Raw genomic sequence first — 27265 nt, forward strand, 5'->3', positions numbered from 1 at the left:
TTGAAGACTTAGTATGTTTAACTACAGTTACACCAATACTCTGGCACCCACTGCAGATCACTGCCAACAGGACTGTCTTGCCCTTGGGTATCAGAGGCTGCAATTGAGCTGAGGCTGCTCTCAGGGAGCACAGGAGGAATCCTGAGGCAACTGGAAGCAGCCAGTTCCAGTCATTTAGAAACAAAGATCTTAGAAGTACTAGGCTACTCAGAAGTAAGTCCCGCATGGCCAGTTTTACACAGCACACTTTTAAGAGGCAATAAAGCAAATTAGCCAACTCAGATTCAACTGTACTTCAAGCACAATAGCACAAGAAAACATGATTATTTCTAATTTAATGGTAGAAGAGATAGAAGGTCATTCAGCTAGTGGTTCTGTTGACAAGACAGGTGATCACTTCAAACATGGTTGCAGCTACCATGTGAGGGCTCACTTGACATGATGCAAAAAGGAGTTTCAAATAGGTCACTTGTCAATAGAAACTGGGTGCACAACTTGCAACCTATACAGCAAATTTAGCATCTTAAAAACAATCACCAAGGTAAAAAGCAAAGGAATTTTACGCACAAAGGATTTATCTGACTTCCTACACAGTTTAAATCAGTAAGAGGCAATAAAAATCTTAGGTTTAAACTACAAAACGCTTCACTTTTGAGTGTTGTCTCTGTAAGTACGTGGGTGTACACACTACAAACACGAACTGTGTGTGCACAAACCTTAAACACAAATACATAACCACAGCAGTCTTCACCTAAAGACAACATGGTTCAATACCTTTGCAGATATTAATTACTTGGCTGTTAACAGAATACAACAGCAGTTCGTATCACATGGGAACTATTCTCCCTGTCCTGTTTATACAGTGCACTGCCAAAAGAAACATGTGAAGTCTGAAGTCTTGCAGGAAGACCCTCATTATCTCTCTCCAATGATGGTAAGGGCAGAGTTAGAGATGGGGAAAGAATGCAAGTGAGAGATTTCCAGTATGCTCCTATCCTCAGCAGCATCAGAAGACAAAGAAAAAGCTTATAATGAGTCTTCAAGACCCAACTTCAAAATAAAACAAAGCAACAGCTCCTGAGCAACAGCATTCAGTTATGAGAAATGTACAAGTACATGAGGTGGAAGAGGAAAAGCAAAAAACCTATACTGTGATAGTCTGTCTCCCTCTCCTCTGCCCCCGACGCAAGAGTAGCAGCTATTTGCTTACTGATCACTACCTTCAATTACATGAAAATCTGAAAGCCAAATGGCCTATCAAGACTAAGCCTGGCAACAAGAGACACAGGACTTCCTACAGAACAAATACAGCCCTACCAGCTGCTCTGGATGCAGTCACCTTGTCAGTGTTCAACACAATTCTACTACACGCCCAACATCTCTTCTGTTTCAATGGCTTTTTAGCACCTTTCCACTTCTCTGCAACCCTCAAGTCATTCAGAAACTGCTACAGGATCAGAAGTTTCCCTGACTGCAACCACTGCTCAAGATACTGGAACTCTATCCTTGGCACTTGCATGCATTTCTGCAAGATGTGCTAAGTGTCCAGCCAAGAAACAGAATCTTGTGATAGTGGCTGCTTTTAAGGAACTCGGTAACACCAGGCCTGGGGAGTTTGGGGTAAAGGATTAGATGGAGAGACAACACACTTACCTGCTATCACCAGCATTTGCCACATAAAGCTTCCCCAATAAATACACAACCACTAGGGCTGTGCAGCCACCAGAAATGTTATACACGGTCCTCTCTCGCTCTATTTGCAAATCCTGTGGGAAAAGAGAACAAGATCTATAAAGACAGCATTGCAAATAATGTTTGAGAAAATGAAATAATAAAAATACAATAAGAATAAAAACACAATAGTCTTTATTAAATTGTATGTCCCACTGGCTGTCTTTTCTTGCAGCTACGGTCACACGAGCTGGAAGAAGAACAGAAAGTTGAGGAGTACCTATTACTTTTTGTAAAGATGTTTGGGAAAATCAGGTCAGGAGACTGTAAAACATCAGGTACTAGGGAATAAACAGCATCTCTCAGCGATGCAAGAGAATTTGCGACGGCAAAAGCACAATGAAGGCAAAGATAAATGAAGCTTAACAACAGGTACCTGGTGGTATAATTGGAGAGTGCTTTACATAGACAGCAAATAATTAATGAGACCAGCTACAACATGAATAAATACCTGGTCCCCTAGAGGAATGCTAGGATTGTGGGGCATACGCCTTTAGGAACAACAGCAAGATACACTCATGCCACAAGGCTACCCTTCAGAAACATGGGGAATGAGTGGATGCTAAACTGATTCTGAGTGCAAGAAATATTAAAAAGTCCTCCACAGAAGTGGAGGACACAAATTATACTTATCACCAACAATCAATAAAGTCCTGGAAAGAAAAAATTATATAAATAAACACACACATATACACATACACATACAGTGCCTCAAGAAAACTTGGAGAACATAGAGTAAATAAGTAAATAAGCTACTTTCATGCATACATTTGAAACAAACGTTGAAGTGTATGCCAATGAATAGATTCTGCTGTCTGTAGTTTAGTTTCAGGTAATAACATGCTACAAATTACCCTTCTTTCCTGTGTCCAGAACCAAATCCAATTTCCAACTGGTCTGTCCTTGTAACACTGGATTCAAACAGGGAGCATCATTTAACGTCACCATTGCAAGTACTGGCAGATCTTTTCCAGCTAAACCTTGGCTACTTTTATGTGGTTTTTATTATGAATATATGTTTGCCTCTGTGTGTGTGCATATGCACAGACCTATACTTCAGCCATTTTCATATTTGCACTGAGCAACAAACAGCTCAAATTGTTCATGCCTTGAGGTATGGAATTTAGAGCTTTATTTCAGAGCTAAATTTATCTGAAGAAAAGCACTACAACAAATGCAAACCGTGACAGCTGCAATTTGATAGAAAATCTGAAGAGGTCCCTGTCCCACGCTTTGTCTCCTGCAAATTTCAGGGGAGGAAGGTGACCTGGAGCAGCAGTAGGGATGCTCAGCAGCGCTCGGGCGCTGTCCTGAGCGGGTGGGCTGAAGTGTTGGTCCCAAATAATGTGATCCTCACTGGCCGATGCATGCACATCCCATTTGTGCCACAAACACAGTGCCAAGGTGCTGTCCCAGAGGGCCATCCTCAGCTGTGTGTGGAAACTGCACGTGGCTGCCACAGGAACACGGGTTCTACTGCACTCACACACTTTTTGGTGGGGAAGCGGGGGTGGTGATGGTGGTGAGGACCAGGAGGAAAACACTCCCAAGATATAAATCATATCTTGCAGAACCTTCGGTCACAGACATGGGCCTGTTATAAAGGCCTTTTTATCTAATCTTGCCATGGAGCTGTATTCTCCTCCCCACGGTTTCTATATATTTTTAAATTAAGCTGAAGAGTTCAAAGGAAGCCGACATTTCTAACCATCAAAATAATTTAAACTTACAAATACTACAGTGGATTTTCCAAGCACTGGCAGGAATTTTAAGAACCCTTCAGTTCCACAGTTCATAATATCCTCCAAGACCTTCAAACAATGTGCAATTCCTCATCTGGTTTCAGCACTGTCATACATACACTTTGCAAGTGCTGGAATGCCTAAACCAAAATTTATTTCTTGCAATAAGCAGAATTCAGAAGCATCTATTATAGGAGGGAAGATGGATAATCCTTAGGGGCTCTTTTTCAGAATTTCTTTGATTTAAACTAGATCTGTGTACTGGGTTTTCTCGAATCATTGCTGTCGTTGGGCTCTCCCATCTAGAACTTCAATTTACTACCATGACTTGTCAGAGTACATTCAGTGCCGTGTATAATTTGATATTACATACTTTGCTTGACATTTTCTTTTTCAGCGGCAAGGAGAGAGGGCAAGGCTTTCTGACAACTCAACAAGATTTGAGGGGGAGAAATAAAGCAAAATAAAATGAAGCTCACCAATGCTACCAATTCATTCTGATGTACAGACACCGGCTTTTAATGAAATACTTTACAACAGCAGTGCTGGGAAAGTAGTACAAACATGGGCAGAAGCCCCAGAATGCCTCTAAAGCCTTTACGGGTGTAAAGGGGCTCCTTCTAGACAGAGTGTATACAAAGCTTTCCTCATTTTCCATTATTTCAGAGCAAGCTCCTTTTTTTTTTTTTTTTTTTTGCCGAAGAAGCAGCCAATTTAATTGAAGCTCAACCCTCCGCGCCGGGACATGTGGTGGCAGATACTCCCAAGGGTTGCCCCAGGCGTGGTCCCCGTTCCCTGGTGCTGGATGCGGGAGGGCGGAGCACAGCCTGCAGAGGACACCGCGACGGACCGAGCAGGTGAGGGCGAGCAGGGCGGCTTTCTGCCACCGAGCCCGGCAGCGGCGGGGCGGCAGGACAGCCGCGGGACTGGCCCGAGGCTCGGGCCGGGCTCCCGGAGCACACGCTCAGGGTCCCCACAAGAGGTGACCGTCTCTCGGAAGCCACGGCGGGGCCGGCCGGCCACAGCCCGGCCCCGGCCCCGGCCTGGCCCCGGCACGGGCGGCTCCTGCCACCTGGCGGACGCTGCGCGCAGCGGCCGCCGCCTCCCCGCCACCGGGCACCGCTGGAGATCATCCATCTACTCGAGCCCCTGCCAAAGCAGCGTCACCTACAGGAACCAGGTGGATTTGCAATGTCTCCAGAGAGGGAGACTCCATGACCTCCATGGGCAGTCTGTTCCAGGGCTCTGCCACCCTCCGTGTGAAGTAGTTCTTCCTCGGGTTGAGGGGAAGCTTACTGTGGTTTAGTTTATGGCCGCTGCTCCTCATCCTGTTGCTGGGCAGCACTGAAAAGAGCCTGGCACCATTGTCTTGACACCCGCCTTTGAGATACTTATGTGCAGTAATGAGATCCCCTCTCAGTCTTCTCCAGACTAAACAGGCCCAGCTCCCTCAGCCTCTCCTCGTAAGAGAGATGCTCCAGCCCCTCAATCATCTTTGCTGCCCTCCGCTGGACCCTCTCCAGTAACTTCTTCTCTTTCTTCTACTGAGGAGCCCAGAACTGGACACAGCACTTCAGATGTGGCCTCAATAGGGCCGAGTAGAGGGGGAGGATCACTTCCCTCAACCTGCTGGCCACACTCTTCCCCCACTCTTTTCATCTATATTTATCCTCAGAGCAGGGGCTTTTCCTCCAGGATCTCAATCTTGCTATGACAGAAAGTAGCGTTAACAGTATTAGGTATCTGCTTAAAAAAAAAACCTTTCAGAAGGCATACACACAAAATTAACTCCCTGGCATGCTTTATATCAAATGCTTGTAATTCGGTTTAAACTCTCACTTCTACTGGTTATATGAGTAGAAACTTTTAAAAAAGAGAATCATTACAACACATGCCGCTCTCTCAAGACTGTTCAATTGATTAAAATGGCACCAATCTAGAAAAAGCATCTGTCTAGATTTTTTCTAAGTCAAAAAATCTCAATAAAGAAGAAAATCATCATACAACGAATGCAAATTTATACCTTCCAATAAATCACACAGACTAGCTCTGTGCCATTTTTTCCCATCTAAAATTAAATGGGGTTCAGTGTACAACAGGTGCTCTCTCCCCTTAAACTTTCTTGCAAATACATACATCACACATGTATACAAGGTTAAATACAGGGAAACGACTATAATTTGATATTTCTGTCCAGTATGGAACTACACTTGGAAGCATTCCTCTGGCTCCTTTGAACTGAATCTATAAATGCACATTTTAAAACTCAACAGATGAAAATGAGAGGATTTGACTTATGACACCTTCAGAACTTGAGCTTAGTTATTTCTTTTTAACTGGAACAATTGTGATACTGGCAATTACTGACATTTACTGTTTTTTAGACAGGGCACTAAATTATCTGAAAACACAGCACAAACTTGCTAATCCCAGTTTCAACACAGAAAACACCATATAGATATACTTCAAAATGGGGACAGTTTGATTGTTAAATGTCTCAGTTAGGCACTGACTTGATCTGTATCAGCTTTCCACAGGGTTTTCCTGCATGTAGCTGTTAGACAAGAACTGTCCAAAGAAAACCACACCAAAAGAAGGAAAAATAATTTTTAAAAGCCTTTTGAAAGCCATGAATTGCATTTTATTTGAGACTTGAGGCAAAACCAGGGAGATCTTAACTAGAATTCAAAAGAAAGTTGGGGAAAAAAATAAGGGTATACTAAATGCTCCCAGGAAAAGGGGACAAAGCCATCATTAGATAAACCTGTCAGGTTGGACTCTTTAAAAAAAGGTATCTTCATCTACTCATTATTTTCACTTGGTTCATAAGACTCCTTTGCAGCAATGGGTATTTCAGGAAAAAACACCAAGAAGTTTGCCAATGTGTCCAGGAAGCTTGAGCTTTCACCATGTGCCAGGTAAACCGATACACTCTGCTGGCACAAAACCCTTATACACACTGCACATCTCGACTGCACTGACCTAACTCAACAACATCCAGTTCCAGTACAAACAAGGGCTGATTAAACAATGTGCTGTGGAAGAGGCCCAAAGTCTTCATGCAAAGACTAAAAGGAGTATAAGCTATCAGGAAGTTAAACAGAGGCAGGAGGAAGATGAAATATTGCAAGCACAGATGAGACACAGAAGTGTTGATTTTATGAATTGCTCCCTTACACAGATGAAAGAAAACACTCTTTCGCCTAAACCAATTAAAAGGGCAAGATTCACCCCAGAGCTTAAAGTAGATACAATTCAATTCTCTATTGCTTTCCTTAATTGGACCATTTTTATAAGATTTCTTGTAAAATTTAATGCTGAAATTACATTGCATTGTGGTGCTCATTTGTTTATCAAAGACAGATGATGAACTTCAACCCTCTAATATAAAGCAAGTGGGAATGAAGATATTGGATCTGTAGCAAATGAACAAAGACACATGGAGGAAGATGTTCTGTTTAGTTCAGTTTAGAAACAGAGAGAACAGATTAGTATGAGCTATACAAGGAATACCTAAACACTGTAACTGGAGTGAGTTACCCAGGGTTTCTGCATGTGTCATACTCTAGCCACAAAAGCCCTCACAACCAGTCAGATCTCTGAACATAAGCTGAGATGGTCGTCTGTGTGAATACCTACCAGAGATGTGAAGTCAAAACAAAGCAGGGCAGCAATAACAGCCCTAATCACTCAGACACATGCAGGAAGGCAGCAACAGGTACCACACATGCTGCTCTCACAGGAGAGGTAGAGTACTTGATACAGACCTTCTATGCTCTGTTACCTTCACTGCCCAGTCTCATGAAACTCCACTTCTCATCTCTCCTGCACCTGGAGACAGTTTCAACAGGAGAGAATCATGTCACGCTCTCAGAGCCTGGCGCTCTTCTGGCCTCAAAATTACACCAACTGAAGCATGAAATTGGTGTTCCTCTTAAGCATGCTTTGAACCCACTAGGGTGCAGTGGATGGGCATGGTCATCTCCTCCCTCATTTCTCAACAAAGGGAACAATCTAGTCCTCTCTTTCTGAAAAGGTGTGCTAAACTAATGGATTTTCCTACATCCTCCTCTTTCTTTTCATCTAGCAGAAATTGAGCCTACTACCCATAGTGAATAAATCTGCCCGCACACCCCCTACTGAAGTATGCCTAAGCCATGGCCATGAATGCTGCTCCTGCACCTGCCCACTTGCAAGTCCAAACCCAGTTGGTGGATCTGCTTGCCTGCACATCCTTGGGAAGAAAGAACAATCCAGCAAAAGATAATTGGTATGCAGAACTCAAAGTGAAGTACTACTTGTAACAACAATTGCAGTCTCTAATTAAATGCATGTACTGAACAAAATTCACATACATCAGGAAAAACAATGATCAGATACTTCTTTTCAGACAACAAATAAAACCACTGGGAAACACTGAATAGTTCACAGTCCTTCTTTTCAAATAAGAGGCTTTTCTGAAAACTACATCAACAAAATTTTAAAAAAGAAAACAAGAACAGTATCAGACCTCCCAAGACCTGATCCACACGTACTCGCTAGCAGGCCAAACCTTTGCTCTGCCTGAAAAGAATGACTTTTAAAAACGTGGAGAAGTGAAGGGGGAAGATGTGGAGGAGCTACATCAATTACAGAAGAGAAAAAAATCAGCTTCCATAGGGAAATAGATGGATATTCCGTTTCCATAGGGTTGTGATTTCCTGACAGTTGCTCATGCTGTACACAAGTGGGTGGTAGGAATGTACTTCATGCCCCACTCACCCACAAAACCTGCCTCACTGAAGAGCTGCAGACACTCTACAGTGACTACTCCAACACCAATGTGAACTACGGGTCATTGGACAGGGAGCCTTTGCTGCTGCTCTGGTAGGGCAGCGAGGCTTTGTAAAGCGCATGCCCATATATTCAGCCTGATAATAACTGCCCATGCTGAAATCTGCACTGTAAGGCAATACTGATCTTTATCTCATTAAAGAAGGGGGAGAAGAAAATTAAAAATAAGAGTGTCATACATCTAAATGCCAAGTAATTAATAAACATTGCCACAATGCTGCCTGGGAGTTAAGATGCAGCTCCTGCCTCACAGGGTACCTGGTAAGCTGTGGAGGCTCTTAAACAGTTCTGTTCACACTCAGATGGTGTTAAAGCAATGAAAGGAAAAAAAAAAAGAAAAGAAAAAATCTAAATCTTCATCTTCTCCAGGTCATGTGACTCAATGTAAACAACAAGGACTTCATAGCCCTGAGACATACATACCATTTCTTTGAATGCACTTTCTATGGCCCCAATAACCAGGCACTCATGTGGGATCTTCTTCTCAGTGAAGAAACGTGTTGGAGGGGTGCTGGGCGAGCCTGGGGCTCCCACACCACCACGCAGAGAGGCCGCCCGTGTCAGTGTCCTGCTGTTGGTGGATGGGTTGTCAGGCTCCTCTCCCAGGCAGGTGGGCGGGAGGACGGCTGTGTTCCTCAGGATGTCCACAATCTCCTGCAGCTGCCCCAGGATATGGTGCTGCAGCAGTTTGGAAGCGACCACAGCTGCCCCTGACCCAGCGTGTCCATCAAACAGGGACCAGTAGTACAGGTTGATCCCATCTGTGTCCTGGAGAAGCAAGAGGGGAGAAAAGGAAGGAAAAGAAATAGTCATTGTCACACAGTTGTGAGCAGGGTGACTGGTGGCACAGAGGCAGCAGGTGAAACACAGATAACTTTCCCAGAGGCTACATTCTTTCTGAAATGCAGAAATACCCAGTGTCAGTACAACTCCGGTAGAAAGAAGAAATGCGTATTTTTACCACACATCCCCACCATGTTTTTTTCTTTTCCTTAACCTCTTAAAAAAAAGTCCAAGAAAAAAAAAGGTTGAACTTAAAATCTTTCTTATCTTACAGCCATCATAGGTTGTAGAATAGCATTTGAATATATGATAGACCTACCACCACAAAAGACCAGAATTCTACACAAAACAGCACCTGATACTTTTGTGACAGACCTTCTTTTTTTTTACTAGGCATGAGACAAAGGACCTCAGTTTGACATCCAGCAACAAGATGTGAACCCTACTTCCACAACTGGTAGATAAGGTCCATCCATGCTGGCAGATGGGACGACTCAGGCTTTCCCTGCCCGTGCCAGCCCAGGAAACAGCACCTGCACAGAGGTCCTCGAGGATGACAGACACAGGTGGGATCAGCTGCACTTCATTTTGTTCTAGCCTCTATGTTGACTGCCTAGTTCTTCACACTCCCCTAAAAAGTTTCCTGTATAGTACTGGAGATGGTGGGGTACCTATCACTTAGACAGGGCATTAACCCAGGGCTGGAAGCAAAGTAGCTCTGGGCATCACAAGCTCCAATATGCCTGGAAGATACCAAGGAGCCATAATCTTAATAACCTCAGCTTTTTTGGGGAAGAGAAGTTCACCTAGCAATCCTCGGGTAAGCACTTAAGGCGTGATGATACCCATCTTTGCATGACAGCATATCAGGCAGCAGTATGGGGAAAGAGTCTTTCCTGTCTCTTGTTTCCCCTCCGTTTCTTTTAATCCTGCACCTTCTCCCAGCTATGGAGAAACAGCTGTTAGTGGGGCTGCCTTGCAAGTCAGATGTGGGTGGACTAATACAGATTTAGAAAGAAACAATTTTGCAAGGGACAGGAACGAGGCTATAATATCGTAAAATACCTCGTAATAAGAAAGCATAACCTAGATCTCACTGTAGTCAAAGAACCTCAAAATTACATATGCATGTCGCACTGACTGTGGTCTAATTTAGGATGACAGACATGATTTGTTTTGTTCACCTGAACACTGCTCCTTTACACTACAGATCAGCATAAAGTCTAGGTACCACGTACATCTCAGCACCTCATGCCCAAAGCACTGCCTATTCCAAATTTATGGACAGGGCTGTGAACTGCAACTCCTTTTACTCAGAATCTCAGGGCTGCTGTTCCAGCTGCTCCATTGAGCTCAGAATCTCTTTCTGCTGTTCCAGCTGCTCCACTAAGGTGCCATGATCATAAAATTGGATAAAAGTCGAGGTGGTTTTTTTTTGCATACAGCATTGCTGATGTGGTAAAGTTCAAACATATTCTTAACCAATGCATCAACAGCATAGTCATCCATACAGCAGAGAGCTCCTCCGAGAGGAGGAATTCATCAGTCTCTCACGCATTCTTCACTTCATTACTGAAATGCTGTGATAAGGGAGTATTGTCCTAAAGTACTGTTTACTTACCACAGTAAGGATCACACAGGATACATCCTAGTGGTTCCTGGAAAAACCAACAAGTGTCCACATTTCTGAACACAGCTCCTTAGCCAGACACCCCCTCCCCCCCTGCCCCATTCCTCTCTTCCCCCCACTTATCCAGCCTGGTAAATTCATAAAAAAACCTGTTGTGAAACTTCCCCCTGAAGGCAGGATTGGCAGTTGTACTACCTTGCTCTGGGCTCAGAATCTCTCCAAGTTCTTACAACAGTTGGCTATAAAATTCTGCATAAGTAATTTTTAATGGCTAACAGGATTAGCAATTTAAAAACCTGCTTGTATAAATAGATTGCTATTCATGTAAAATGTAAAGTATTTTGCCAACAGAAGCAAGTTTTCCAAAGTGAAAGTATTTCAGCTCAAAACTGAAACTATTCAAAATGACAACACTGTGCCTCCTGGGAATTGTGTATCAAACCACTTCTGCTCCCATTCTTTTCTTAAGAGTTTGTCTCCCTGGCCAAACTCCATGTTATGATGCACCATGTATAATGCTTCCACATTTTTTGTCCTCATGTCCTTTAAAGTTGCTACTCCTTTGGAAATGTGCTGTCTTTGGGGGGAAAAAACCCCAAGGCATTTCAACTCTGATTGAGATTGAAATATTTTACCTTCCACCAAAAGGAAGAAGATACTTTATCATTGTTCTCCCCCTGCCCCCAAACTGGAACAGAAACTTACAATTGAGAACAAGCTTGACCCACACTCCATTTTCTTAAGTTCTCCAAAGCAAACCCCCGGAAAAGTCTGTGTTACAGCTTTTCAGAAGATAAAGGAGAACAGTTATTAACACAATTTACTCTCATAATTATGATCTCAACTCCGGATATGTCCTACACTGAACAAGCCTCATGTAAGTCTGGGAGTTAAATAAAGAGGAGACTGGGACACTTTAAAGCAATAAATGAACAATAGCCCATGACAAAACCTGAAATTGAAATGTTACCACTTATTTCCTCTAAGCCAATGGGTGGCACAAATTTGGACAAAGAAGTTCACATGGGCCAGAGCTGTATTCTCAGACTGTCACTGACACATGTCACTGTGGCATGGTCACATCAGCTGTGGTGGTTCACTAATCTTGCGCTTTTTGGACTTGTAATTCTTGTACAAAGAGGACGTTGCTACCAGTTCAGCTAAGTTCAGACATCTACACTACCCACCTCCAGGATAGTTCTCTAAATTGCCCTTATGCTGGGCAGACAGAAAAACTCCTGCATTTTCAGACTATGCTCATCTCATTCCAAAGTAGATTTATTTCTCCCTAGCAACAGCAGAAGCACCCTAGATAACGGGAAAGTCTGTATTCTAAGCACTCAGGGGAGATGACTACCATAATGCTGCTCTCATACACACATTCTGTGTGAGATGCTCTAGGGCCTTGACTTCAGCTGGGATCTGCAGGCATTACTGTAACCTAAATATTAGTCTTGAAAAACTTCTGTGTATTCCTACAAAGCTTCATTTACTTTTCACCTAGCAAAGAGGAAAACCACAGACAACCTATTAGCTGTCTAAAAAAACCGAAGAAAAAAACAAACTCGTTTTCCCCACCCTAAGAATAAAACCAGCTCCTCTATTTGAAAGAAATTAATTCCCCAAAACCACACCAATTCAATGAGAATTAAAAATATGATGTAATTAAAGCAATGACTCAGAGAACAAACAAGGGCCAGCAGTCAGGGCATGCAGATGAGGCAAAATGCACAGAAAGGTCCTTGCTTTTCCTCTCACAGCTGAGACGACCTCTGCAGCCACCAACCAATTACCTATTTTGGTGTGCATATGCATTGCTGTTCTCTCTCTTTTACATTTGGGAGCTTGAACTTCTTCCTGAAAAGAACTGACATTCTGCAAACTCTGAGAACAAGACATCTATTTTTATTAGCACTGGCAGTATTCTGCCAAAAGTTGTCTTTCAAATACCAATCTTCATTTCTTCTTTTAACTAGGCAGAGTCCTCAAATAGGACTGTGGTCAGTCACCACAGTGATTTATTTTAGATTTTCATTCAAAAGATTCCAACCTAACAACAGGCTGAATAGCTAACAGAAACATGAAGAGAAAACAAATCCTTCACTGCACTGACCTTACAATTAATTCCCAGAATGTACTAGGAAATTTAATAAGCTTCAGGCTCCTCAACTGCTGACCTAGCTTTCAGGAAGGTTCAGCAGTCTCCTGGGTTTTGCAATTGTAAAATATAATTAAGACATGCAAAGTTTTGGGTCAAGCAACCGACGAGAAATCATGAGAGAAATTGCATATATATATACACATAGTTTGAGCTCAATGATATGAAGAAAAAAAAAAAAAGGAAAAACCTTAGCAATACCTAGTGATCAATTTGGGACATGCTTTTCAGGTAAGCTAGACAGTAGTCTTACATTGCAAACCTTCAGACTGTTGTTACGGAGCTACTTCCAAACAGGCAAATAAATCATGTTGCCACTAAAGATTTATTCTGGAAACTACAACCTACCCTGACTATTATTGTTCCAGATATGAACTACACTCTCGAAACACATAAGAGAGCAACTTGAGTTCTCATAAAATCTGAACTGGGCCAGCAATTGCCACCCTAATCCTCAGAGAAAAGCCTCCTCATGTTACCAGCGATATGTTCAGCTGCCTGTGGTAGGCTACCAGCCTTGTGTCACACAAAACATATAGACCATCCCAGATTTGTGGCATAGAAAACTACAGAATTAGTAATTATATATCCTCACATTACAATGACAATTAATAATGCATCACATTAAGTCCTTTAGCCTGATCGTCACTATGACAATATCCTGGCACAGGATTTCCATTTTGCTTGCTGATGGTTTTTGGCATTCATCATGAAGGTACACCATAGTTAAAGGCATTTAAAAACAGTGAAAAAGATGTGCAATTTAACATGAATGTTCTTGAATGGGGACCGACAGCAGATACGATTAATCAAGCAGCAGTGGAGTGGGGTGGGGGAGAAGGGGAGAGAATTACTTAATTAGGGTTGAATTTAAAGATTCTTTCCTTTCACTGCTCTGCTGATTTTATTACCCACCCTTTCAAGAAGAAAACCATGTTTATGCTATTTAATAGAGTTCCTGGGATTTGTTTGTGTGTTGGCGTTAAAGAAATGTTCGCTTCTGCATTTCTGGCCTACCACCCCCTCCTTTCCACCTCTGGAAGCTCTGGAGAGTCCATGATAGTGGCACTCAACTTGTGTGGACAACACATGGATCTCCAACTCCCCTATGCTACTTTGTCAAAGCACAGGGCTGGATTGATGGTTAGCATTAAACAAAAATAATCACACAGTCTCAGATGTAGCTGATGTTTCATAAACTTCCCAAAAAGCAGGATAAAACAAAGATGGTATGTGGCACTCTCAAAGGTTCTGTGGAAAAAAAGAAAAATCTGAGGATGTTGAAAAGGACTCTTAAATGAAGAGACAGTTTCAGTACCTATTTCCCTTGTGCTCCACACTTTGAAAAACAGAACAAGAACAGAACTCTTTCCTTTCCATAAACTTCCCTCATTTCTTTTTCCTTCAGTATTTCTGCAAAAGTGGTTCACCACATAGAGACAATTTCAGATTGTGTGTTACAGTGGGATTTCCCTATGAGGCATTTACAGTATTTAATCTCTGGCTTTCTTACTAAGTATTTCCTGGGATGATAGTCTATCGTTCACTGTAGTGCCTAAAGTCAGTATTTCTAAATTTTATTCACACAAATTAAGTTGCACCCTCATCACATTTAACACAAAATTCATACACTCCTTAAAAAATATTTGCCAACAGTGTTATTTGAGGGGTATTATACCTCACAGTATAAAAATATGAAAACAAAATATGACACATCATAGAAATGAGCTTTCCCCCCCTGCCTTTTTAGATATATTCAACCAACAAAAGATGTAGCAAGGAAAAAAATCCTACTAACTGCTAGTGTAAGACTGCCCTCTAGTAGAAAACTTTCTCCAGGATGCCTGTTTTGGGAAAATATACTACAAATTTAAATACACAAGCTGTGGTCTAATAACATAGGTTTTCCACAACTAAATAATGAGTGTGACAGCACTTATGCCAGTGCCATGTAGAAAACAGAAGTAAATCTGTCGATAAGAAGAGAACATATAAAGAACAAGACAACAAATAACTAGAAAACAGTATACTCTATTATATGGAACAGCTGGCTCCTGACTTTAGATGTTATCCTCCTTTCTGGTCAAAATATGTCAGAAATAGAATCAAGAACAGAAGATTTGAAACAAAATTGTTTCTCTCAAGAAACTTGAAAGGGAGTGGCTGTTTCAAAATCAAGATGAAAGATGCAGAATCAAACTAGGAAATACACTAGTGAAGAGAGAAAGAAAAATTAGAACATTCCATGAGACTTCTCATAAACACTGTGTAAGCAGATATTTACTGAGGAGGTATTTACCGACAATCATGAAATTTCAAATGGATAAAAAGAACCGCTTTTAAAAACAACTCTAAACAACTAACTCTACCACTACATTGCTATAACAGTACTACAACTGTAACAATGGATAACATCAAGGTTAGGTAAGATGCCTTTCCAGTAACAAAACTATTTTAGATCCCTGTATTTTAATGCAATCTAATCTTATTAACTATGCAAGAGTTGGAAAAAAGTTCCTTCTGAGGAAGTTGATTAACCATGCAGTGCATGGCTTTTGCTCCTGAGAAGCTTTTGATACTGGAAGTTAATTGGGCTTTGTGAAACAATGCTACAAAGATTTTTATGTCCCATGCAAGCCCCCAAAATACACAAAAGCAGGCAAATTTAGCCCAGTTACATTCACCCACATCCCAGACACAGAGGCACTTGACCACATATCTCACACAGTAAGTCTGGAACTTAACCGTGGCATGAGACCAAACCTCGTATCTCCGCACGGCATCAAGATGTGTGTACCCAGGCTGGTGTGTGCACGAAGGTCTTTGCAGTGTGCCTGTGTGCATGGCACAGTGATAGTCTTAGTGTCAAACAAACCCATCACCTGGACCAAGGACACTGGTGCTTATCTTGTTGTGTTTTCTATATACAAACAAGTACTGTGGCCAAATGTGGCTTCATTAAACATAATTAATACATACAAAAGTTAAATACACTCCTGAAACCAAGCACCTTCCTGAACCAACAGCAGGCAGTTGCATGGACTTCGTAGAAAAGACTTTTAAAACCACAGCTTATTAAAACAAATTCTGTTTTGCCTTGCATGACTGTATGCAGAACGCTTAGTCCCAGCAAGTTTGGGGCATTATTCTTTATCCAGGAGTTTGCAAAAATGTACTTGAAAAAAGAAATCATGACTGTCTGAATACAATGAGGAATACCAGCACACAGAAACTGAAATGTGATTTAAAAAAAGGTTTTGAAGAGGAAAGAACAGGGACATTTCCAAACCCTGAGAATCTGTCAGTTTGAAAATGTTGCAACAATAATGAAGTATGAAACAGAACTGGAGGAACAAGAGGTGGGGAGGGACACAGTACAAGAGGAATGCTTGTTCCTCAGGACCCCAATGAACCCTGCAGCCATCAGGTGTACTAAGCCATGGAATTCTGGGAGAGAAGCCAAAGCAGGCTGCTAATCACCATGTGATTTAAAACAGACATACACACCAACCAACAAAAAAACCTCAAACCACCAAGAAAGGCTACTTACAGTCCACTGAAAAATTAATTATTGCTTAGGGACAACGTATCTTCTCCAGCAGCAGGAATGCAGCATATCCACATTGTCTGACTCAAATATTCAGACAGGGCATTTAGTATTACATGGTGAAATGCTGGAATTGAACATACACTATCAATCACTGCTGGAGGCTGAGCTCATGCTTAAAGAGCAGATGAAGTAATTAGCCAGTCAGGAAACAAGACAGATGAAGAATAGCAGATGATTGCCAGTAACAAGTGTATGACATACGTCAGACTTCACACAAATGAGAGAAGCTATAGTCTGCAAAAATCACTGAATTCTGTGTGCTGGATGACCTTGCCCTACCTGCATAAACCAAAAGATTCTCCTGCTTTAGTAGTTCATTAAATTAGAGAACACAGGTATCTTTCCAACATTGGCTGAAGATGTGGTTTAGTGGCTTAGATATAAGACCCATTTTAACAGACTATATGGTTCATATAGGTCTTTATCTGAGCCCCGTGTAGGCACAGGGGAAAAAAGCTCCTAACGCAGTGTCCACAGAGCTCCATGTAGTGGAAGTGTGCCTACAAGACAGTGCAGAAACTTAGAAAGAGCAGATGGAGGTTGACCTGTGTTTTTGTGGCACCATGAGGCATCTGTGTAAATTATAAAACCATAGAATGGTTTGGGATCAAAGATACCTTAAAGATGATCTAGTTCCAACCCCTCTGCCATTGGCAGGAACACCTTGCACTAGGTGTAAGATGCTCAAAGCCTCATCCAACCTGGCCAAACTTCTCTGGGCAAATGGTTTAAATGCCTCACCACCTTCACAGCGAAGAATTTCTGCCTAATATCTAATCTAAATCCTCTATTAGTTTGAAGTCCTTACTCCTTGTCCTGTCACTACAGGCCCTTGAAAAAAGTCCCTCTCCAACTCCCTTTAGGTACTGGATCACTAGTCCAATGGCTCCTTGGAGGCCTCTCTTCTTCAGGCTGAACAATCCCAACTCACAGCCTGTCTTCACAGGCTGTGCTGTGCTCCAGCCCTTTCATCATCTTCAAATTTCTCAACATTATATTTCGGAAATGAAACAAAAAGAAAAATCCAGGAGCATCCCCTTGCCCATCTTTAAACTAAAATATCTTAGATGCAAGGAGCATTTTTCAATGCAAAAAATTAAATATCAGAGCTAAGAAAAATCCAGTGAAGTGTTCTGCATTTAAACAGGGATAATTAGTAAGAGGTAAAGAAAATATATGAAATATTCAGAAAACACCCTTTAGTGTCATATTCTCACAATCCTTTTGTATTTATTTTGTATTTCTCCACTGACAAGATACAGAAATTTGCTTACTGAATTGTCTTTCAGCTGGAGACCTTCTCCATTGGGCAGTGATGACCTCCGTTTTGTTGAAGAGTTCTTGTTTGGCGTAGAATTACTGCCTCCAGCTTTTTTCTTGACAAAGAGGACTTCACAGCTGGCTTGATCTTCATTGTGCGTGCTCTTCCCTGCATTTATTACCCTAAGAAAAAAGCAAAACAAAACAAAGAAAACAAAGACCAGATTAGCAAAGCACAGAAGCCCCCATCTGTATCTCATAATGTGACTCGAGATGTAGGGAACCAGAGACCAGCAGTGTTGCAAGTCCTGACTGAATTAAAATACCTGACTGCCTTACACAGATACAAACATACACACGGGCATACTTGCTTATTTCCGTACACACGCATGACATAACAAGCATTTTCTGCAGAACTATGTGAATAAGAACCAAGGGTGCCATGAGCATATTTTACCCCTAGGCATACCATACCTTTTCTTACAAGAGACTACTTTATGGATGAAGTTGATAACACGTATGCCTCCCAGCTGAAACATGAGACCCCCATTTGCTTTTCTACTTGTCACCCTCTGCTATAAATAATGAATCTGCTGGCTAAGAGTGTGCATTCTGTCAAGTTCCAAGTCTTTGCACAAACAAAATACCTGCTATAAAACTACAAAGCCGTTACTGCTAAAGGCAGTCTGTTCAAATGGCATATATTAGAAATGCTATGACACAAATATGAAGGAAAGACTTTGTCTCTGACAGGCAAGTCAAGCTTGCTTGTACCACAGTGATAGAGCGATGCATACTAAATACATCCCTCTAGTACCGCACAACGTAACCCCCTGCCCCCAGAAGCCTACCTCAAACCATCTGTCCCATCTGCCCTGTAGAAAACAGAAGATTTGCACTGAGCTGCAGGCATGCAAAAACCAGCACTAAGAGCTCAGTACAAGCTTTAAACAGCCAAAGGTATCCTGAGACTTGTACCACAGCTTCCTTCCTTTGATCAGTGATGAGGCTGAAATAACAGCTATTCCACCAAGTTTTTAAAATCTTAATCAGAAGTCTGTGTTATCCAAAATACTGTGGTTACTATCATCAATCTCAGAACAGTCAAGCTCAAACACATTTTCCACCTTCTACATGAGAATCTTATCACAAACTGACCAATTTTGCATCAACCGACAGTCACATGGGGAAAACCTGTGCAAGCTGGGATGATGTCTTGTTCCAACCAAGCAAAGACACCATGACTTGGATGCAAGCATGCGTTCTTGCACAAACACTATCCACCCACTCCTTTCTACTGCAAGGTTTGGGTCAACAAGTTGACCGATACTCAGAGACAGTATTTCCACTACTGGACAAACACAGAGTTTCGCATCAGGCACACAGTGTCTTTAGAAATAACTGCTGCCTCCCCAGAAACTAAAACAGCTTGAAGGCACATCATAGTCCTGATGGCAAGTTCAAGACATACTTGACTTCTTGATCTCTAATGTTTTCATTACAGTAAAACTTTACACAATAGGAAAATACTTGCTAAAGGTTGTTGAAATGAAAACAAAAACAAAAGGAAGGCTTGAAGGGGACCCCAGCTTGCCTGCTCTTGCTGAAATGTCAAGTCTGTATCAGATGATACTTGCTTGAAGATAATACATTCTTTTGACTTTCAAGGAGCAATATGATGCTGTGACACGCAAATGAGTATTCCTGCCTTTGAACAGAAAAAACAGTCTTTTTAAAAAAGAAAATGTACATCCCCTGCAATTATCTGCTTTCAGAAATGGGAAGCTTCCTTACAGTGCTAAATGCCACACATTGCAGTCTATCTGTATGCACAATACCACTATTTGTTTGCAAGTATGTCTTGTAACTAAACACTAATTGTGGATAAAACTATTTTGCAAAACACACAGAGCAGAGAGAGGAATTAGTTGCAAGGCCCTTGTGAGCAGTTTAACCACTCATCCCCTGTAGTGCTTAACCTTTGGGCAATTGCAGATGAAATACTGAGATGCAGAGTCTGAAAACTCTCATTTTCTTGACATTAGGAAAACTAGAAGTATATATTCAGAAATGGGGGGGAAGAACACACAACACACATGACAAAACCAGAAATACCAAAGCAATTAAATCAGCTTTCAGTTTGAAATGCCACAAACATGATTAAAATACTGCAGCAGCAGAGAAAGTGTAGTTTTAACATATCAGGAACTAATCAATATTCAGTTTAGCCAACCAGTCTCCTTACTGATGCTGCTGTTTTCAATCCCATTTTAAAAAAGACAAGTGAGAGACAAAAGTTACTCCTTACAAAAATCACTACTTTCCTGCCACTTACTGTTCCTTATGAAAGTCATTGAACTCTTGGAGTAGCTCCGGTTTCTGAGCTTAGTGATGGACTTCAGGACTTGTGTGGTGGAAGATGTTCTGATGTTTAATGACATGTCAAGTTATGTACAATATTACCATTTTATAAAGCTCTTACCAAGAAAATTTGTCAAGGCATGAATACATTAGAAAGACTATGAGAACAAAGTGACCCAACAGGCTGGCTTGACATTCAGCTACCACATAACACCGGGAGCTGAAATTGCATACCAAGCACCTTGCTAGAAGAGGATGTGATCAAAAGGAACCTGGCAAGACTGAATACTGAGTAGACATGGGAGTTGGGATGTCAGTGTATTGAGGAGGGAGGAGTGGGGCTCTGAACAATGCATTTCATCCAAGAAATCAACTGTCTCTCCCAGAACTCCAGTTTTTCTTTCTTCATCAGAGGATTAAGCATATTTTATTCTCTGTGAAGGCCTGGATTTGTCATAATGTAAAAATGGTGCTTACGGATCCTACCAGGTAATACAGGGTCTAGATACCAAAAGCTGCCCCTTAGCCTGACACAGGCACTCTTCTACTCTCACATCCCATCTCATAGGCAAACCCTGGAAAACGGCTGCAGTGAAGCCCTGTGATTTTTAATCTCAAAGCCTGAACTATGCGTTGGTGCCTGATGCCAAGCACAGAAGCTGGTAACATCTACTCAGCTTCAAACAGCTCTGTCTTTGCTGACTTTTGAGATGCTTTTCTTTCTGCAATTTCCCAAATCCCTCCTCCAGGCAATTCTTTCAACCAGCTTTCCAATGCTGATTTCACTGCTGTCTTTCTTCCTTGTTCTCCCAGACTGCAACTCATCAGAACAAAAATCACATCTAAGCTGCTTATACAAATAACAAAGCAGAACTAACAAGATATGAATATCTCTAAAAGGTAACTCTTAATTAGACCTCTGGAATTTTTTATGGAAAAATCTGCCCTTACTTCCACAGATGAAGTGCCTCAGCTTCCAAAGATTGCCCCTTCATATCTTTTTCTGTCTAATTTAAGTTATAAGTTATCCACCAGTAAAGTGACCAAAATGAGATAAAACACCTCTGATCATTTCAATTCCATTTTACCATTAATATTAATACTAATGCAGAGAAGAAAATAGTTTAAAATTAATTAAAAGACAACTGAGGCCTACATAATTCTCTAGCTTACTTAGACACACATTTTCAAGTGAATTCCTCCTTTTGTTCTCCCCAAATTTTTCAAGACACTGATTAAACCTATTGATGATCAATTGCTTTCCATCCTTTCCCTCCTCTCCTCCAATATCCATATATCTCCTATCCAATCTTTTGCAATGCTCAACTTAAATAATGTACCTAATTTGGATCAGAAGCCCCTCTTTCTACAGAATTCATTGTCTCTACTGTGTCAAATGCATTTCTCAGTAATAAGTAATCCTAAGGTTTAGTTCAAGGTATAGTGGTGCTAATAAAAACCTATCCCACTTCCCAAACAGGAGCTTCCTGAAGCCTGCACAGTCAGATGGTGGGGTTTGGTCACAGTTGAAGTGTCTGCATCAACATTTATGGACACTTCTGTATTTTATGGGGCTTAATCTGAAACATGTCCTCAGCTAAAAGCAAATCCACCAGACAGGAGCCAGCTAGTTTGTCTGGCTCACAGTTAGCATTCTGCTGGTATCTCAGGAGACCCCAAAGCCCATCTGACTGAATGGAAATGCAGGTCACACTGTTCTTCTATTCTTCATTCCACAAGCAGAGCTTAAAGTCCTGTGACAAGATCACTGATTGCAAACCCCTAAGTTTATCTTAAGAGAACCAGAACAGGCCTGGTGAACAAATCCAAAACAGGCTTTGATAGTAGTTTCAAAAAAAACCCCAAAACAACCCAAAACAAACCACAAGCAAACAAAAACCCACAAACAAAAAAGATGGCTTCAATCTTTTGAAGTATCTCTATTTATCCCTCTAGGTTTTTTTCATCAATACCAATACATAAACTCTTTGGGTGTTTTAGTCCTTCCTATACCACGCTCTTTGATATTACATTAAGTTGTAATCAGCCAAAATTCCAAGCTGTGTTGTAGCAGGAAAGTTTTACCCACCAAAAAAAAACCTCAATGAAGTTGCCTTACCTGCCTGGAGCAAAATATAGCCCACAACAAAAGCTTCAAACAGTCTACAAGCTGCAGTAAAGGAACATTGCTTGTAAAGTGCCCTACATGATGTCTTTACTTGGGGAACCTGTGCTCATTTGCTCCACAAATATTAATCCCATACAAATGCAAAAGTTCTGTGTCCCCTCCCTACAGGTTAGAAAGAAAAGCGGAGCTAGAAAAAAAGAGGATATATCCATAGGCAGCTTGTTGTACGCTGCAATTTTCAATTCTACCCTCCTCTGGGGTTTCAGACTAGCAGTGGACACCTGTAGTTGTTTTGACTCTGAATGAATCAATTCATCAGGAAGCACAAAGCCCTTCTCTCCCCCGATCACAGGAGCTACAGCCAGCCTCTCCTCTTTCCAGCTGTGGCGCACACACGCCCCTCCACAACTGCATGGCAAGAGCTTGCATCCAACCCAAATAACACAGAAGTAACCCAGACAAATGAATACCATACCTATAGACAACATGTTCCTAACAGTTTTGTGTTATAATTTCAACAGTCTTAGAATGAAGATTAAAGATCCCATAAAAAAACCAACTTTCACATAAGTGTTGCTGGCTTTACTTTCCCCTCCCACTTCCCCCCCCCCCCCAATGGATTAGCATGTAAGTAGATGTCACTGCTTTTTTCTGTGACATCTCACTTACAGTCTTAGATTTCCAGGTAGGTGTCTGTTTCCTCCCTTTCACCCACATAAGATTTATTTCTGCACTGGGAATCAACTTGAAAGAGATTTCCTTCTAGCTGTTCACCTCCTCCCTCAGATGAAAGGCAGCTTTTCAAGCAGCCTAAACAGTTCCATTCATTCATTATTGTAACTGTCACATTGTGCACGTCAAAACCAAAGCACTCACTAGTATTGTCCACTGTGGGCAGAAATTGAAGCCAACCCTGAATCGGTTCTCTAAATCTATGGGGCTAAATAAAACTTTCATTTTATTAACCAAGGAAGAAGTGAATATTTAGCCATAAAATCTTGCAATGATGTCCTGTGAAAATATGGTTTCTCCTACCAGCAATTACACTGGTATACTAGGCCAAGTTCACTTTAAGGCCCAGCTAGAAGCTGTGACACTCATCAAGATAATAACGACTAAATATGGGATGAAAATAGGCAAAGTATAAAAGTAGAATACCACTTATGCCGGAAATTTATCACAAGGGCAGTGCAAATGATCATAACCTGGTAACACAGCTTGTCTTTGGACTGAAGTCAATGACATCTTGGAAGGGTCTACTCTGATGTTATTTGTATGGACTTCCCAAAATGCTACAGTGCAGCACATCATCCAGCTACCCTTTCCAAAAAAAGATTAAATACTAAGTGACTACAAGGAACAAAATAGTTGTAGGTTACTGCAGGAATGAGAAAGCTCTATGACCACCACACAGGGAGAAAAAGCTCTTTTTGATAATTAGCATGCAGGTACTGCAGAAGAAAACCAAGGGACAGTAATCCCCGAGCAGATGCTGAGCCAGACCAGTGGGATACAAAGGTGGTTAAGCATGATCTCACTTCAGAGCTGAGCAACCTCAGCCACAGCTGGCAATACTACTTGCCAGATTCTTCTTCCTCACTCCTTCTGTACTAGCTATCAGAATGGGGTAAGAAGAGGTTGCAAAAGCAAAGATTAATTTGACACTGTAAGAGAACCACCATTTATTTCCCACAAAGCACATTGAAATTGCAGAGAATGCCAGGTCAGACTGTTCACCATGCATATTTAGATTAACTTTGAGTAACTCTAACTAGAGTAACAGCCTGGCTGTTCAACGCTTGCTGAAGTATAAGCAAGAGATCCAAAAGACAATAAGAATAAACAACTTTGTGTTGGCCAGTGTCCTTCTAGCCCAGTTTTCACTAACTTAGACCTTTTTCTTCTTCTCTCCAACAGTTAAGTTCTCAAACCCTGCTAATCTGCAGAAAATGGGCCTGAACTTTTTTCCACGGTATTCAGGAAGAAGTTGCCTTGAAAGTTCTTCAAATTATGCTTCTTATATGAATAGGGCACATTCAATCTGGTGAAGTCAGCCTGCAGATGAGTATATTCACACAAAAACATTGAGATTTTTATGCATTATTAGATTTTTCTAGATTTTTGTTGTTGATAAACCTTACCTTACGTTATTACATTATAGTATGTTCCCTCATTACGTTATTATGTTACAACGTTATTATGTTGTTGATAATGCTTAGTAGTTTTGGCTGGTGTGATAAGTTTTCAGCTTCAAATTGAAGCAGAAAGCATTAAGAAAACCCTAAACTGTAGTGAAAAGAAATGGACCCTTTCTACAGGAATATCCTTTACCATGTCTCATTAGCCATGTGTGAATAGTGCCTGTGACTTTGCACATTAGGACTGGCAACTCTTGAAATTGAGGCACCTGGTTCAGTCTAAAGAAATCACATCCTGACAGTAACTTCTTTATTTTGTTCACAGTCATTTTATCACATGTGATTTCGCTGTCATAACCTTTAAGGGTGATCCTGAAAGTTCAGATGAGCAATACTTGATTTTTGACTGCACACCAAGAAACACATCACTGGACAGTAGTTATGAGCTGCTTTTTTGATTAAAAACATCTCTGGATCTCTCCTAAAACTCACATTCAAGATGGGAACCAAAGTTCTGCCACTCCTTTCCCTCTAATGCAAAGGAAAAGTAGCCACTTGGTTGTTCCCATGAGCTGTACACCACCTTCTGCCTGTGAGGCTGAATATAGTCTTGACCATGAGCTTCCCTCATAAGGAGGGTACCACAGTTGAGACACAGTCTGTTAAAATGGTTGCCTATGAGGTTCATTTGTCCCCACAGAGTTATGTGACAGAAATACAGAATCACTCTAGTTAAAATGATGAAAAGGCAGGGAAAATCAACCTGCCCCTAATCACTACAGCAAGGGGCATCTGGGCCTCAGAAATACTCACTCTGTCTACAAGCTCAACACTACCATTACTACTACACCACCAACTACTACTACTATGCAAAACCCCAACCAAAAGCTTAATTTGAATTAAAATATTTTTGTTTTCTTCTAGACTTTTAAATGAGTGTCTGCACATGACAAGGATGCATGAAGAAAACAAAAGACTACTTCCCCCTCCTCCCCAGTTTCCTTCCCAAAGTTCTACTTTTGAAAGCACATCTAAAATAAACCCTTTCTTCCTTACAGAAATGCCAATTACATGCAAATAAAAGTTCTCCTTATGCTTACAGTGAAGCAAGTTGTGTGTTTAAAGTAATGCAGTAAATCCCACATCTTTAGATTATGATGCTGTAGACCGCAGTCTCAGCTTCAGGGTTAAGAGAAATCAAGATAAATGGCTTATGCAAAACTGGTCCAAGCTTTCAACAACAACAAAAAATGATCTCTCATATTTAGCATGTGTGAAAGTTAACCCCAAGAGGTGAGTGATGACAGTACTAATCCCTTTTATACAGCTGTCAACTGAAATTAGCCCCAAGATAATCTCTGCAAGTGTGACAGAGAAGGTACACATATCCACAGATATGCACTAATGCCTTATTCACAATATCCCTCTACTGCAGCAGGTACTTGAAGCCCCCACAACCTGAAAGAAGTCAATCAGCTAATTTATTTTTAAAAGTCATTATAGAAACTGTGTATGTATGGAAGCACACATATGCAAGGCAAGGGGGAGGAAAAAGAAAACAGAGAAAACATTACGTACCGCTTTATTACCAAAAATCCACAAGTAGGAAATTAATTCAAAGCCACTCATATGCTGGTAATTTTTAATAATTAAAGAAAAACTACACCCTAGTGCTGGAGTTTTACATCCATCACTTTTCCTCTGGGAGGACATTAGCTGGCAGATCTGCAGGAAGGGGCCATGTGCAAAAAAACACTCCAATGACTCTTTGCCACAGAAACATGTCTCAAAACCCAGTCTGTTACTTCTGTTACCAATATTGCATTCCTAGACCTCATCTTTGAAGCTGCTAAAATAGAAGCTAAATGCAAACCAATGAAATATCAGCAATCCTGAGCCTGGAAAAAAAAAAAGATTACAGAAAAATGGCAGCTCCCTTAATATTCAGAGATCATGATTCATCAAAACATTTGCAGCAATCATTCATTTATTCCTCTTGGGGCTAACAATCAATTCTGAAATTAGCTTTCCTAAATTCAAAGTATAAAAAAGTCACCATAATTAATGCAAAAGAGCATTGAGAAAATTTTTCAGTACTTTTACATATATTTTATATACACATGCATAAACACACCCCCCCCCTCCCCTAAACAAAAACCTGTGATGTTTCTCATGCAAGTCATACAAAATTCAGTTAAATGTCATTGAAAACACTTATCTTTCATGTAATATAGGTCAAAGTGCTTAACATATTTGCTCAGTTGTTCAGCCATCACAGATGAAAATTTTCAAGTGCAATGATAATTTAGAGTGAAAGTCAACATAGAAACCCTGGTAAAACCAGTGCCAGTAAAAGAAGAATGACAGCCAAATGCAGAATTTCTACCCAAGAGCAGGCAAACAGCAGTGAGCAAATGAGAGTCTCTGTGTGTGCACACAGCTTGGAGACAAGGGCGTCCTTTCCAGCCCCATCTGCTACCTTTATCAAGAGGGAAGGTACCGAAGCTCTGGGGTCTGCACAACACCTATTAACATGGTATGCCACAACCTCAGGGTAAATTATCCCTACGGGCTCCTGCTTGTCCTTGCAGGGGGTAGGATGAAAAGATATGTTCCCACCCAAGAGCAGAGGAGGCTCAACAAAGTTACGCAGTTTTCAAAGGTGCAAAACCAGAGAATCACAGAACAGCTGAGCTTGGAAGTGTCCTTTGGAGGTCATCTGGTCCAAACCCCCTGCTCAAGCAGGGTCACCTACAACAGGTTGCTCAGGACCTTGTCCATATGGGAATGCAGAGGGAGGAAAGCACAAAGCAAGAGACATGTCTTACCTGATGTGTGCACAGGAACTGGCCCTGAGAAGGAGCAGCTCACAGACACCCTGTGAAGTCTGA

The 27265-nt window shown here is 41.3% G+C and overlaps 1 protein-coding gene and 1 long non-coding RNA gene across 3 annotated transcripts in view; one reads left to right on the top strand and one right to left on the bottom strand.

Moving 5' to 3' along the window:
- Positions 1-27265, bottom strand: part of PPM1H (protein phosphatase, Mg2+/Mn2+ dependent 1H) — a 134419-nt gene that overhangs the window by 56115 nt on the left and 51039 nt on the right. For both annotated transcript variants that reach the window (XM_039570524.1, XM_039570523.1), the window contains exons 2-4: positions 17762-17930; positions 8730-9074; positions 1654-1766 (exon numbers count right to left, since the gene is read on the bottom strand). In XM_039570524.1, the coding sequence (XP_039426458.1) occupies positions 1654-1766; positions 8730-9074; positions 17762-17930 (627 nt within the window). The remainder of the gene's footprint in view (positions 1-1653; positions 1767-8729; positions 9075-17761; positions 17931-27265) is intronic.
- Positions 4231-25473, top strand: LOC120411874. Its single transcript, XR_005604422.1, has 3 exons — positions 4231-4330; positions 9483-9655; positions 24154-25473. It is a non-coding gene; the product is annotated as an uncharacterized LOC120411874 (long non-coding RNA).

The sequence above is a fragment of the Corvus cornix genome, chromosome 1A (genome assembly GCF_000738735.6).
Source record: "Corvus cornix cornix isolate S_Up_H32 chromosome 1A, ASM73873v5, whole genome shotgun sequence".
Taxonomy (NCBI): domain Eukaryota; kingdom Metazoa; phylum Chordata; class Aves; order Passeriformes; family Corvidae; genus Corvus; species Corvus cornix.